The sequence below is a fragment of the Martes martes genome (assembly GCF_963455335.1).
Source record: "Martes martes genome assembly, chromosome: 16".
In the NCBI taxonomy this organism is placed as follows: domain Eukaryota; kingdom Metazoa; phylum Chordata; class Mammalia; order Carnivora; family Mustelidae; genus Martes; species Martes martes.
The window spans coordinates 12,697,893-12,710,113 of NC_137904.1; the positions used below are offsets into that span (position 1 = coordinate 12,697,893).

The 12,221-nt window shown below is 48.0% G+C and overlaps 1 protein-coding gene across 1 annotated transcript; it reads left to right on the plus strand.

The window, feature by feature from the left end:
• Positions 1 to 712: 712 nt before the first annotated feature.
• Positions 713 to 3,202, plus strand: CDRT4 (CMT1A duplicated region transcript 4; the record flags this gene model as incomplete). Its single annotated transcript, XM_080826607.1, is given in 3 exon segments — positions 713 to 752; positions 2,694 to 3,148; positions 3,152 to 3,202. Coding segments are annotated over 3 exon segments (546 nt in total).
• Positions 3,203 to 12,221: the final 9,019 nt, after the last annotated feature.

Here is a 12,221-nt window from a genome sequence, read left to right on the forward strand (position 1 = left end):
GGGTTCTCCAAGTGTGATCTCCTGACCCATAGCACCAGCATCACCTGGGAACTTAGGAAAAACTGAGATTTTTTCCACTGGACATTCACAGGTGTTGGTAGAAACGTTCCATGGCATTTCAAATGTTCAAGGTCCACAGAGATGGCCAAACGGGACTTACAAAATAACGAATTCTTGGCCAAAAATTCCCAGATGCGCATTTTTCAGTCTTAGAACTGGAAAGGACCTACAGAGACCTCCTGGACCTGTTTCCTGTTACTAGGGGTTAATAATAAAACCTCACAGATGGTCAGCATTTCCCTCCCTACTAATAGTTTAGAACGTTGATTGTTGAATCAGGAACTCTGGAGGTGGGGCTCTTCACCCTGGGTTTTAACAAGCCCTCTAGACAGGTGCATCCTACAGTTTGAGAACCACTAGACCACACTTCCCATCAAGCTGCCCATAGGTGTGACCACCTTCCCCGCAATGCTGGCTGAGAAGTGCAGCCAGGAGACAGAAACTTGGCCCAGTAACATGACCATGCATGGATGCTGGTAGAGAAAATGATGTTTACTTTGACCTCTTGTGTTGAGCCCACATAGCCCCCCCCCCTCCCCCAGCTCCGTGGAAAGTGCGTCCTCTTCTCTCAGTTCACTCTGTGCCAGCCCTGGCTAACAAGTGTTATTTTCCCCAAGGTCTTTGGGCCTTCGATGTGAAGAACTCTTTAGTGATGGAGGTGATCGATGCACGAAAGATAAAGACAGAAGAAGGTAGGGCTTGGGACCTTAGCAATGGGAGCTCCTGCTGCGAGCCGAGAGCTAAAGCTGAGAGATCTGGGGCGGGGAGACATAGAGGTGGGGCTCAGGGTGGCCTCTCTTATTACACAGGTAGAAAGTATACAGCATGCCGGGGGGGGGGTGGGGTGGCATGAAGGAGGACTTGTTGCTCATTTTGTTCCAGACAAATATAGTTTCACCTCTGCCAGATACAGCAAATGCCTCAACCTGCAAGATACCTTGTTTTTTTTTTATACTTTTTTTAAAAAAGATTTTATTTTTATTTATTTGACAGACAGAGATTAGAAGTAGACAGAGAGGCAGGCAGAGAGAGAGAGAGGGAAGCAGGCTCCCTGCTGAGCAGAGAGCCCGATGCGGGGCTCGATCCCAGGACCCTGAGATCATGACCTGAGCTGAAGGCAGCGGCTTAACCCACTGAGCCACCCAGGCGCCCTAAACTTTATTTTTAAGTAATCTCCATGGACCCAACATGGGGCTTGAACTCACAACCCCTAGACCAAGAGTTGCATGCATACTCTACTGACTGAGCTATCCAGGCGCCCTGAGATCTTGGCATTTTGTGTTTGCTTGGAGGAGATGAAGATGAACCACTGAGTCCGCATTTGGAAGCTTCGATGTGTCGATGTGCATTTTTTTATTTTTTTTTAGTGAGAGGTGATGTCACACATCTTGCCTTCCTTAGGCAGAATAATACACAACTTTTGCAGGGAAATGAAGCCTTTCACAACACATTCTTTACTGACAGATCTGTCCCTAGATGACCCTAGATGAGCTCCAGCTCCTGAATGTCCACAAGGCAGCCTGGGAATAACTATGCTCTGTATTTTCTCTGATTATGCCCAGTAATGGTGTTTTTCACGGAATTTACATTGAAGATGGCAAGATCAACCTTTTAACTCCCTTGCCTCCCAAACCCCTATTGAAATGATCAAAGTAAGCACCGTTTGAGAAAACAAGGAATGTAGCAGCATCAGGAGAGAAATCATGAGGCATTTCTGCTAGACAGGGTGAAGCTGTGGAGGGAAGAGGGTGGGGATGACCTGCCCATGATTTGGTATCTACAAAGGAAGAGGCTTGTTAAACTCATAAATAGAATTTTCTAAGAAAGCCTCCCTACCCCAAATACCCAAAACTTCGGGCCAGCTCTATAGTGAAAAGCTTATAGATTTCTGAGCCCGTTAGATTTGAGTTCAAACCCACTGTTCACTAGCTATGCAAGCTGGTCGGCCTCAATCTCATCCTCAGTTAACTGGGGGATTAAACAAAGTAGTACAGGAGAGGAGACTTAGCGAAAATGCTCATAGTTATCATTTACTGATTATTATGTGCCAGGTACTGTGCGAAAAGCTTTACATTTCCTTTAACCCACAAAAGGCGCTATGAAATTGATTATATTCTAACCATGATTTTGCACCGAAAGCAACTAAGGTTTAAAAAGGCTAAGGGGTTCCTCAGGTTCACAGGGATTGTATGGGTATTGAAGGAATTTGGGCTCAACCAGTCTAATCACAGAGCCCATATTTTCAGGCCCTAAGCTGAACCATTCCAAGCCCTTAAAATATATTGCTTTATTTAATCTTTACAGTGGCCTCTTGGTAACCATTTTTGTTGGTGGAAAAGAAATAGAAGTCCAGAGTGCCAACAGTTTAATATTATACAAAGGTCTGAAGCCAAGCCTGCTGGACTCCCAAGTTCCCCACCCTTTACCACCATGCTGTTTTTTTATTGATAGACCCCATGGAATGTCATTCAATCTCCCATCTTTGGCTTTGATTTTATTCTCACTGAATACAAGGGGTGTAAGACCAATTATGCATGATGGGGAAAAGTTCAAAACGTGGTCCCAATACCCTCCAGTTCTGGATTATTGTAGACAAGCTCCTCTAAATCACCTGTCTTTCTCTTTGCTGGTAGAACTCACGGAGAACATCGGGCTTCCCCTGTGTGTGCTTGAGAAACACAACGCTTGGCCAGCCTATGTGACATATACGTCCCCGATGGTGAAGAGACTCATTGAGAAAAGCAAGGCTAGAGACCTGGAATGCGCGCAGGCGCTCGAGGAAAGCCAACGGACATCGAGGCAGAACAAGCTGGCCGGCATCACGCAGCTGAAAAGGAAAAAGTCATCTAAGGGCCCTGGAAACTTGATGTTGAAGGACATGAGGTCAGAGACCATGTTATCAGTGTGGAGCTCCTACTCCGTACCGGCCACGGGTCCCACCGCTATGCCAGAGCCAAGGCACTTCCATACGGATTCCAGAGAAAATCCCACTGCAAACTATAACAAGATCATCTTCTCTCGAAAACCCATGATGAGGCTGCTTCCGTACAGCTCCCTTCTAGTCAGCAAAGAGAAACATTCAAATGTTTAGCAGGGAGTCCCTGCAGTCCTCCCTCCAGCCCTCCACAAGATCGTACAGTAATTAAGCTCCATGTGCTGCAAATTTCCCTATGTCCTTTAAACGTGAACTTGCCCCTGTTTGTGCAGAGGTTGGCTGAGACAAACCAGATCTGAATGTGGGCCGTGGGTGGGCAGGTATACCCCCTCCAGCATCATAGTCAGATGCGGTTGGGAAACCCCATGCCCCAGTTCCTGCCATACATGCTTAGAACCTAACTGAGGATGAATGAGTCCCAGTCCAGGCAGGACACAGAAACCATACCGGTTACTATACCAGAGGTAATCCAATAGAAAGAATTACTAACCAGGTAACTGGAAAGGTGGGATGAGAACCCAAGGGTATTAGTGGAGGTAGCCACCTGCAAGGAAGCGGGTTTCCCAAGGCTAGGGGAGCAAAGGCAAGATATTGGACTTATTAAAAGTTAGGCACTTGGAGAGTGGGCGTGTGGGCTCAGTCTCAGATTTTTGAGACTGGGCAGGGTGGGGGATACATCTCAGTGGGTTCTGGTATCCTTGAGCTTGGAGGAAATTTCCAGCAGGGAGGGTATCTCAGCCTCTGTGGAGGGGAAGCTCTTGGGCTGAGGTTGATTCTGGGATGGTTGAGAAAACCAAAAACTGGACTCAAATGCTTCTGGAAGGAATTGACCCTGCCCGAGAGAACAAGAAGCGTTGCCAGTGGAAACAGACAGGGACGGGAAGCCAGCAGAGGGGTAAACAGGAAGCAAACCAGGAGAGAATTCCTTCCTCCCCTTCTAGCCTCAAAGCTCCCCCTCACTGCCCCATACCCGCTCTGGGCAGAGCCTATCAGGGAGGAAAGCAGGAATGTGGTTTGCAGAATCCTGAATGCCAACATCTCAGCGTTGGATGAAAGGATAGACTTGAAGCCAGGAATACATTAGCTTCAAAACTAGCATGCTGGTGTTCTGAGTGAGCCCACCTTGCTCTTCCAGGCACCTGAACTTGGAATTGAGATGTTTACTCCTTGGTGGGTTTACAAAGGGGCAGTGGGGGCGTGAGTGTCCCCTGCTGAGACACGGAGGATTTCCTCCCCCGTACTACTTTGAGGCTTGCCTTGTGGAGCCGAGTTGGCAGGGGAGAAGTTCCTGGCTGGACCCCAGCTGAAATTTGTCAGACCACACTTAGCACTGGTCCATCCGTGCTCTGGGCAGTTCCCAATTGGCCCCAAAGCAAGTGATGTTAAACTTAGTCTCAAAGCAGACAGGCTTTGTCTTTAGATGCAAGGAGAATCTGATTATGATAGGGAGACCTAGCTGAACTCACAACTGGGGCTTATCTATTGACTATAGCATGCCTCCATCTGTAGCTTTTCTTCGACCTCACCTGAATTTCTGTATTTACATTCGTGAAGCGGTTGATAACCATCTTGCCTCCCTAACAGACATGTAGAGGCGAGTTGCTATAAATGCCATTTGAAGAAGTCAAGTTTGCCCTACACATGCATTCTCTCCATACAGGAATCTTGCAGAAACTTTGGCACTCACCTCTGCTCTGAGTAGCGTTGGGACAGCTTCACAAATTAGGAGCCCTGGACCCATTCCTGGGTTGCCAGGTCTTGGCCAGAATGGATTCCTGCAAAAATATAGGTGGTTTCCAGTGAATGTGAATGACTGTATTTCGTGTCCGTGGATCATTTATAGACATGGAAGCAGGTGGTAAATTCCTCCCAACGAGAATTTTTCTCTCTTCTCTCCTTTCATGGGAGTTTAAAGCCAGAGTATATTTTGGGTAGATTTGGGAGTAGATTTGCCTGTTCTGGGAGCACAGGGATGTCTCTCAGGTTCTCATGAGCAAAATTAGTCTCACCAAATGTCTAACATTGAGTGTTAGAGTTTATCGAGATTTGGGATTATTTCTTCCAATCCCTCTTTGAGGGCAAAGCAGTTACTTTTTTTTTTTTTTTAAGTTTTTTTTTTTTTTAGGTGTTTAATAGTTTTTACAAAAGTATCTGTATAGTCTCTAAATTAAAATGATGGTTTTACAGGTAACAGTGTTTAGATTGAGTTAATTCTCAACCTATTATAACAACAGAAGCACGAGTAGAAGGACATTATTAACACTTAACGTTGTGATGAAAATTGTTTGTATCTGGGACTCTAGTCCAGACACACTGCCTCCTAAGACAGTTTTAAGAAAGAAAAAGTCTAATTCCTTTTGAAATGGGGGACTCTGTTCGAGCCCAAGCTGAGGTTCACAGGCCCAGCCACCACACGGGGATTTGACCAGCTGTGACTATATTTGCATGAGCACGGCAGGAAAGACACAGTTCAACAAGACCAGCTGGACCCAGTCATGAAGCCTCCACATTGGGGGAGGGAGGGTTATCCTCAGTAATCCCTGTTGCTTAGATTGTCTTCTGCTCCAGCCCTCCCTGAGCGTGATGGAGGTGGGGAGCAGTGAGTCAAAATCCTCCTAAAAGGCTCTTTTGCTAAAACCCTAGAAAGCCCTGAGTATGCACAGAAAGAGAGGGGGGAGAGTTTCTTGATTTCACAACACCCCAGAACGCAGGATCCCATGGCCCTGGGCCTGCCAGAGGCCAGTGGATGCTCGGCGGCACCAGCGTGCAGCCCTTCCGGGGGCTGAAATCTGACCCGAGCAGGTGGGGGCATGGAACGGAATGGGGATTCTTCCTCACGGAAGCTCATGGGCCTGTCCAAGCTGGAGGGGTCTGGGCTATCTCGGATTCCTCTGAACGTATTAAACGTCCACCTCTAAGAGGGGACGAGAGAGCTAGAGGCTAGAGACTAGCTCTCCCTGATGTTCCACAGACTGCAGTCTCTAATTTATCTCCTCGGCATCTGGAATTATTCTATTTGGCAGGAGAGCCGTTTCACTTAGTCTCCCTGCCATGGCCGGTTTACGAAACACCGGAATCTGTATTTTGCTGCCCTTTCTCCGTTGCTCTGTAACCAAGGCCTCCTTCTGACACATACTGAGTAGCTGTTTTTGAACAAATTCTTTGGCTCCTGCGCACAAAATGGTATTTACCCATTTGCAAATTCCACCGTTGGTGTTTAAACAGTAATGCTTGACCTCGGCCACTGGCCGTTTTCACTCTGGTGGGTCTGTAAGGACATCAGATCGTCCCACGTGCTGCAATGTCTCAGCCGTGGCCTGGGAGCACGTCTTGAAGATTAGGCTGCTTAGCAAATAGGATGCTGCCGGAAAGCTCTCCACGAGCTTAACTACGTAAACCTGCCTGCACAGGTGTGTCCAAGCCAGATATTTGGGGGTGGCCTGGGAGCTCTCTGACTGGAATGGGATGCCTGGTGGGACCAAGATAGAGGGGACTTCAAGAGTGGTGGACTTTATTAACAGCCCACGTGACCAGCACAGCATGAGAAGTGAATCCTCCTTTTCTTGACCCAAGGTCCTTGTGTAGGACCCACAAAGACCTCACATTGGTCCCCTTAAGTCGTTTTGTCAGGACAGGGAGAACAAAACACGGGGACCCTGAGGTGGGGATTTTGACCCTTGGGCTTTGATGAGGGTCCTTGGAGATAGCCGAGAAGTCTCCTGGAGGAGGGGATACAGCACAGGAATCCCAACCAGGGATGGACGGCGTGTGTGTGGAGACGGAAAACCAGAAGCAGCAGGAATCCCAAGCCTGCAGCCTCGCTCCATGGGTCAACAGAGGTAGTAAAACGGTCATAAAAGTGCTTTCTTTGTGAGATGTGTGCAAGCAAAGGGACGCATCGAGACAATGTGGCTCCTTTCAGCCTTGGCTGAGTCATTCATTCCTAGAAGCTTTTTGGTAGCCCCAGCCTTCACGACTGAACAACGCACATTTTTAGAGCCCGCACTTTATCAGTGCCAGATAAGAGAGGGCAGAAAGAGAGAGGCGCGGGGGAGGTGGTGGGAGTAAACAGGGACCCGACATCTGCTGTGATCCTGCGTCCTCAGAACAGGGACTGAAGCTCAGGCCTGGGTTTATGTTTGTCAAGTAATCCGGAAATCCTTCCTCTTCCTCCCTCACCACCCCCTCCCCCATCCCAAGCTTTTACTTGGGACCCAGAGCCTCAGCCAGCTCCTTACCGTGTCCCAAAACTGTCAGGCACGGCTGGGCTGGGCATGTTCCTGTAGAGAGCAGGCATGCGCGATTTCTCCGGGGCTTTGGGGGTGGGGTGCCGTCAAGGCCAGCAGGGATTCAGGAACACCTCAGTTTTAGGTGGAATCCACTGCCACCCCCATATGGCATGACCCAACCATGACCCGATTTCCATATGGGGCAGGGCAGAATGAACAGTGCCATGAAAAAGATACTGGACTTCATGTTGAGACCCCCGTCTCTTCTCCCAGGCTTTCTATTCCAGGGGCAATAAAAATTCCCACCCCACCAGAAGCCCTTCTAGGAAGTGTATCTGGGGGCCTTCAAGACTCCTGGAATCAACTCACTTCCTCTCTAGATTCAGTTGTTCAGCCACCCAGAATGTTGCATTATTTGGGGTCGATAAGAGTTGTGAGACGACACAACATTTCAGGCAACCCACCTCGGTGGAATCATTCCTATGCGCCCGCCGGCTGGGAAGACTCTTGTGCAGAGTGAACGTGGTACCAGAGAAAGAGACAGCTGGAAAGAAGCGTGCGCCTAGTGTGCCAGGCTCTCTGCTCATACTTTTGTGTGCTACAGCTTGTCCTTGTCCATTTTATTCCCCATAGGATTACATCCTTGCTTGCCTAGCTGGCTAGCTAACACTGGGGTAAGTGAACTCCTTTGGGATGGGAACCTGGGCTCCCAACTCCAAGTCGGGGTTCCTCCCTTGTCCTCACATCCTTTCCTCTACCCGGGTTTCCTTGAGGCTGTCCTGCTGGTGTACCCTCCACCTGGGCAGATGTGTTTGGCTGTTGGTTGCTGATTCGCAGATTCAGCTGTGTCACCCTCTCCTGTGAAGCAGCCTTTACTGGAATCGCCTCCACGTGGGACATACTTCCTCAGAGCCCATTCGCTGTGTGCACTGGAGCAGCAGAGCCTGGGTGGAGAGTCTGAGAGTGCCGTGAGATCTGGACAAGGTCAGTCCCACCGCCCTATTCCCGGAGCCTGGCACATAGTAGGTGCTCAACTATTTCTTGAGCAGAGGATTTACAACGGCAAATCCTAACACCCGAAACAAAAAGGCCCTGAGAAGAAATGGTTTCTTTCATAATGTCCAGAGGCTCGAAAAACCACTTGACCTGGTTTTGTGCAAAGCTTCCACTGAATAGGCAGCTTCGCTATAAAGTTCCTTCTAGTCCTGGTTCTACGATTTAGGAAAAGACTGCAGCACGTACCTCTCATGTGCCCTTCCTGATAGGATACCAGAGGGTCAAGAGGCAATTTCTTAAAACTGAATGGCTGGTGGTTCTGTTTGATGACTAGCCCATGTCTATAAGATGGAATTCCAAGTTGGCCATATTTTTTCTCTAACCTTTGTTAGAAGGGACGCAATTTCACAGATCTACTCCCCCCTTCCCATTCTCATGCTTGCAGCCACGCCGATGGACACCAAGGGCTTGCTTGTGCCAGGTGCTGTGCCGGGGGCCCAGCTGTGAACATGGCACACTCAGGCTTACATCTGGCCGTGGAGACAGAGGACAATCACGATAGAACCCTGGGCTTCAGTGACAGCATATTTGCTTTAGGCTCCTGACATGTTCCCTCCAGTCTCATGAAAAGGAGATTATGGAAAGAGGCAGGATTAGTATCAGGACAGCTGCTCATAAAAAAAAAAAAAAAAAAAAAAGTGAAGTCATGGCAAATTTTTGGCCAAGTTGGGTTTTTTTTTAGTGGCCTGGTGAGTTTTTCAAACTTTGCAAAGCTGCCTCCAGTTGATGCTTGGCCCCGAACTTTCGTGTTTGTTTCTGTTGCACTGTGGAACTCTTTTCCAGCTCACGTGTGTTTCGGGGTCAGGTGTCTCCCTTTGGAGCCCTTGCAGCAACCCAGAGGCCGTGCACACTGCAAACACACATTTGCACACTGCTTGTCCCAACACACTCACTTCCTGCCTGCCTTTCTGTCCTGGAGGACTGGGCTGGGCAGCTTCAAAGGAGACCTCAGGGCTTCCTTACTGTCCCCATCAGACCCCGGGCCAGGGGCCAAGCCCAGGCCTCCAGCATTGACCCTTAGCCTACTGGGCCTGAATGCAACTTCCCCAGGTCTCCACAGCAAAAGGATTAAGTCGACCTTTCCTCTTCTCTATGACAGACAGCCCTGCTTCCTACCAGCTTTCCCAGGTTTTTGTAGGCCCCTCTGTGGGCTTGGGGCAAGGGGTGTGTTTTGACCCAGGGAGAAAGCAATGTGCTGTTTCATAGCTCCCCCTGCTTGTCTTTGCTCTTGCTCCAACTCCTTCCTCTCTCTGGTTGTACCCATGGAGTTCCTGTCCTGCTCCCATCTCTTCCTCCCCCCACTTTCTTCCCTTCCATGTGATCTTCATCTTTATTTATTTATTTAGTTTTAAAAAAATTAAAAATTTTTTTTATTTTTAAAAGATTTTTATTTATTTAATACACACAGAGAGATCACAAGTAGGCAGAGAGGCAGGCAGAGAGAGATGGGGAAGCAGGCTCCCCGCTGAGCAGAGAGCCTGATGCGGGACTCGATCCCAGGACCCTGAGATCATGACCTGAGCTGAAGGCAGAGGCTTAGTCCTCTGAGCCACCCAGGCGCCCCTATTTAGTCATTTCAAAGTTAAATGATATTTGTTTTAAGTGACTCAGTCTCCACAAACCTAAGTGACCAAGATGACCTTGAACTCACAAACTTTCGGAGAAGCATGACCCCTAATGTTCAGATACTGGAAGTCTGAGCCTCCAACCTGAGGACAACAGGGAGTCCCCAGATACTTTGTGGGGTGCTCTGATGAGTGCTTGGATATTCCAAAAACCTCCCTCATGGCCACCTGTCAGTCTGGCCAACCATCTCACTCTGAAGCGTTGCCTCAAGGTCCTAGGTCAGTGCCATCTGGTTTCTTCCCAACCTAGCCTTTGGGGATCCCTGAAGCCTCCTGACGCACAGCTCTGCCCAGATGGTAACAGTCAACAAGTCTGCTCTGAAGACTCGGGATCACGGAACCATGACAGAGTAAATAACAATTCCTACCAGAATCATCTATTTTGGAAGGCTTGCAAGTCTCAGTCTGATTTCTGTTCCCTGGGGAGGGCCAATTCGGCCTCCAACATAGATTTCAGTGCATCTTCATTAACTCACAATCCAGGTCTAATTCCACCTTATTCTTGGAGATGTAAGAGCCACCTCTACCCTACGTCCCCCCTGTCAATTACATCCCTCTGTTTTTGATAGCAAACAAAATTGTCACGGGGCATACCAACTGCTTCATTCATAAGATTCAGTTTAGTTTTCCTGGCCTAGAAAAGACAATCACAATATTCAACAGAACATAGTGCATTTGGGGCTTCAGAACTCTTCAGCAGAACAGAAGGCTTTTGTCTCACCCTCTTTATGGTCCTGCTTCCAGAGTGTGGGAAAGTTATACCTTTTGATGTCCATGAGTGAGTACCTCTTGGACAGAACACATACAATAGCAGCCACTCCACTCCCATGACCATCACCTTCACCACCATTACTACCACTACCACCATCACCACCACGACCATCACCATCACTACCACCACCACCACCACCATGGCCATTACCATTGCTATCATCACCACCATGACCATCACCTTCACCACCACCACCACCATCCCGTCATCACCACCACCACCATGACCATCACCTTCACCACCACCACCACCATCCCGTCATCACCACCACCACCATGACCATCACCTTCACCACCACCACCACCATCACCATCATGACCATTATCATTATTACCATCACTCTATCACCACCATGACCATTACCATCACCACCATCACCACAATGGCCATCACCTTCACTACCACCACCAGTGTCACCATCATCACCAGCACCACCATCACCACCACGACCATTACCATCACTAATCAATACTATCACCACCATGACCATCATCTTCACCACGACCATCACCACCACGACCATCACCACCATGACCATCACCTTTACCACCATCACCACAGTTACCACCTTCACCACCATCCCTACCGCCATCACTAATCAGGGAAGGCACAGTCTCAAAGACCTATTTTATAAATCAGAGAGAGACAAATAGTGTAGGATATCACTTATATGTGGAATCTAAAAAAGCTGAATTCTGAGAAATAGAGGTAGAGTGGTCACCAGAGGTCCAGGGGTGGGAAGTGGAGAGAGGTTGACCAAAGGGTACAGATTTCCCTGTTCCCTAGAACGGTTAACAAGTTCTAGGGATCTAATGTATGGCATGGTGATTATAACTAATGATACTGTACTATTACTGAAAGTTACTAAGAAGATTTAAAATTTTCTCAGTACATTAAAAAAGTAATTATGTGGGATGCCTGGGTGGCTCAGTTGGTTGAGCGGCTGCCTTCAGCCCAGGTCATGATCCCAGGGCCTTGGGATTGAGTCCCGCATCAGGCTCCTTGCTCAGCGGGGAGCCTGCTTCTCCCTCTGCCTCTGCCTGCCTCTCTGTCTACCTGTGCTCACTCTCTCTGACAAATGGATAAATAAAATCTTTAAAAAAAAAAAAAGTAATTATGTGACAGAGGGAGGTGTTAACTAATGCTATGATAGTGATAATTTTGCAATACATAAATGTATCAAATCAGTACATTGTGTACCTTAAATATCAATTATATCTTAAGAAAGTGGGGGAAAAAGACCATGAGAAGCATCTGAATTTGAGTCATTTCACTGACCTCAAGAACATCCCCTATATCTGCATGGATCAAGTTCTCCAAGGTGGTCCCTTGAGAAGAGAAGGAAGAATTGACGAAGATACAAGTGCTGATGTTCTAGATGGCAGAAAAAATCAGGGTTCTTCAGTTGAGGTCCACAAATAGAATTTAGGAGTCCATGAACTTGAACAGTAAGAAAATGATATCTTTATTTTCACTGATCTCTCGGTGAGTTTTAGCACTTTGGGGTTCACAGTACCTGTGACTCTGTCACCAGTAGGAAGCAC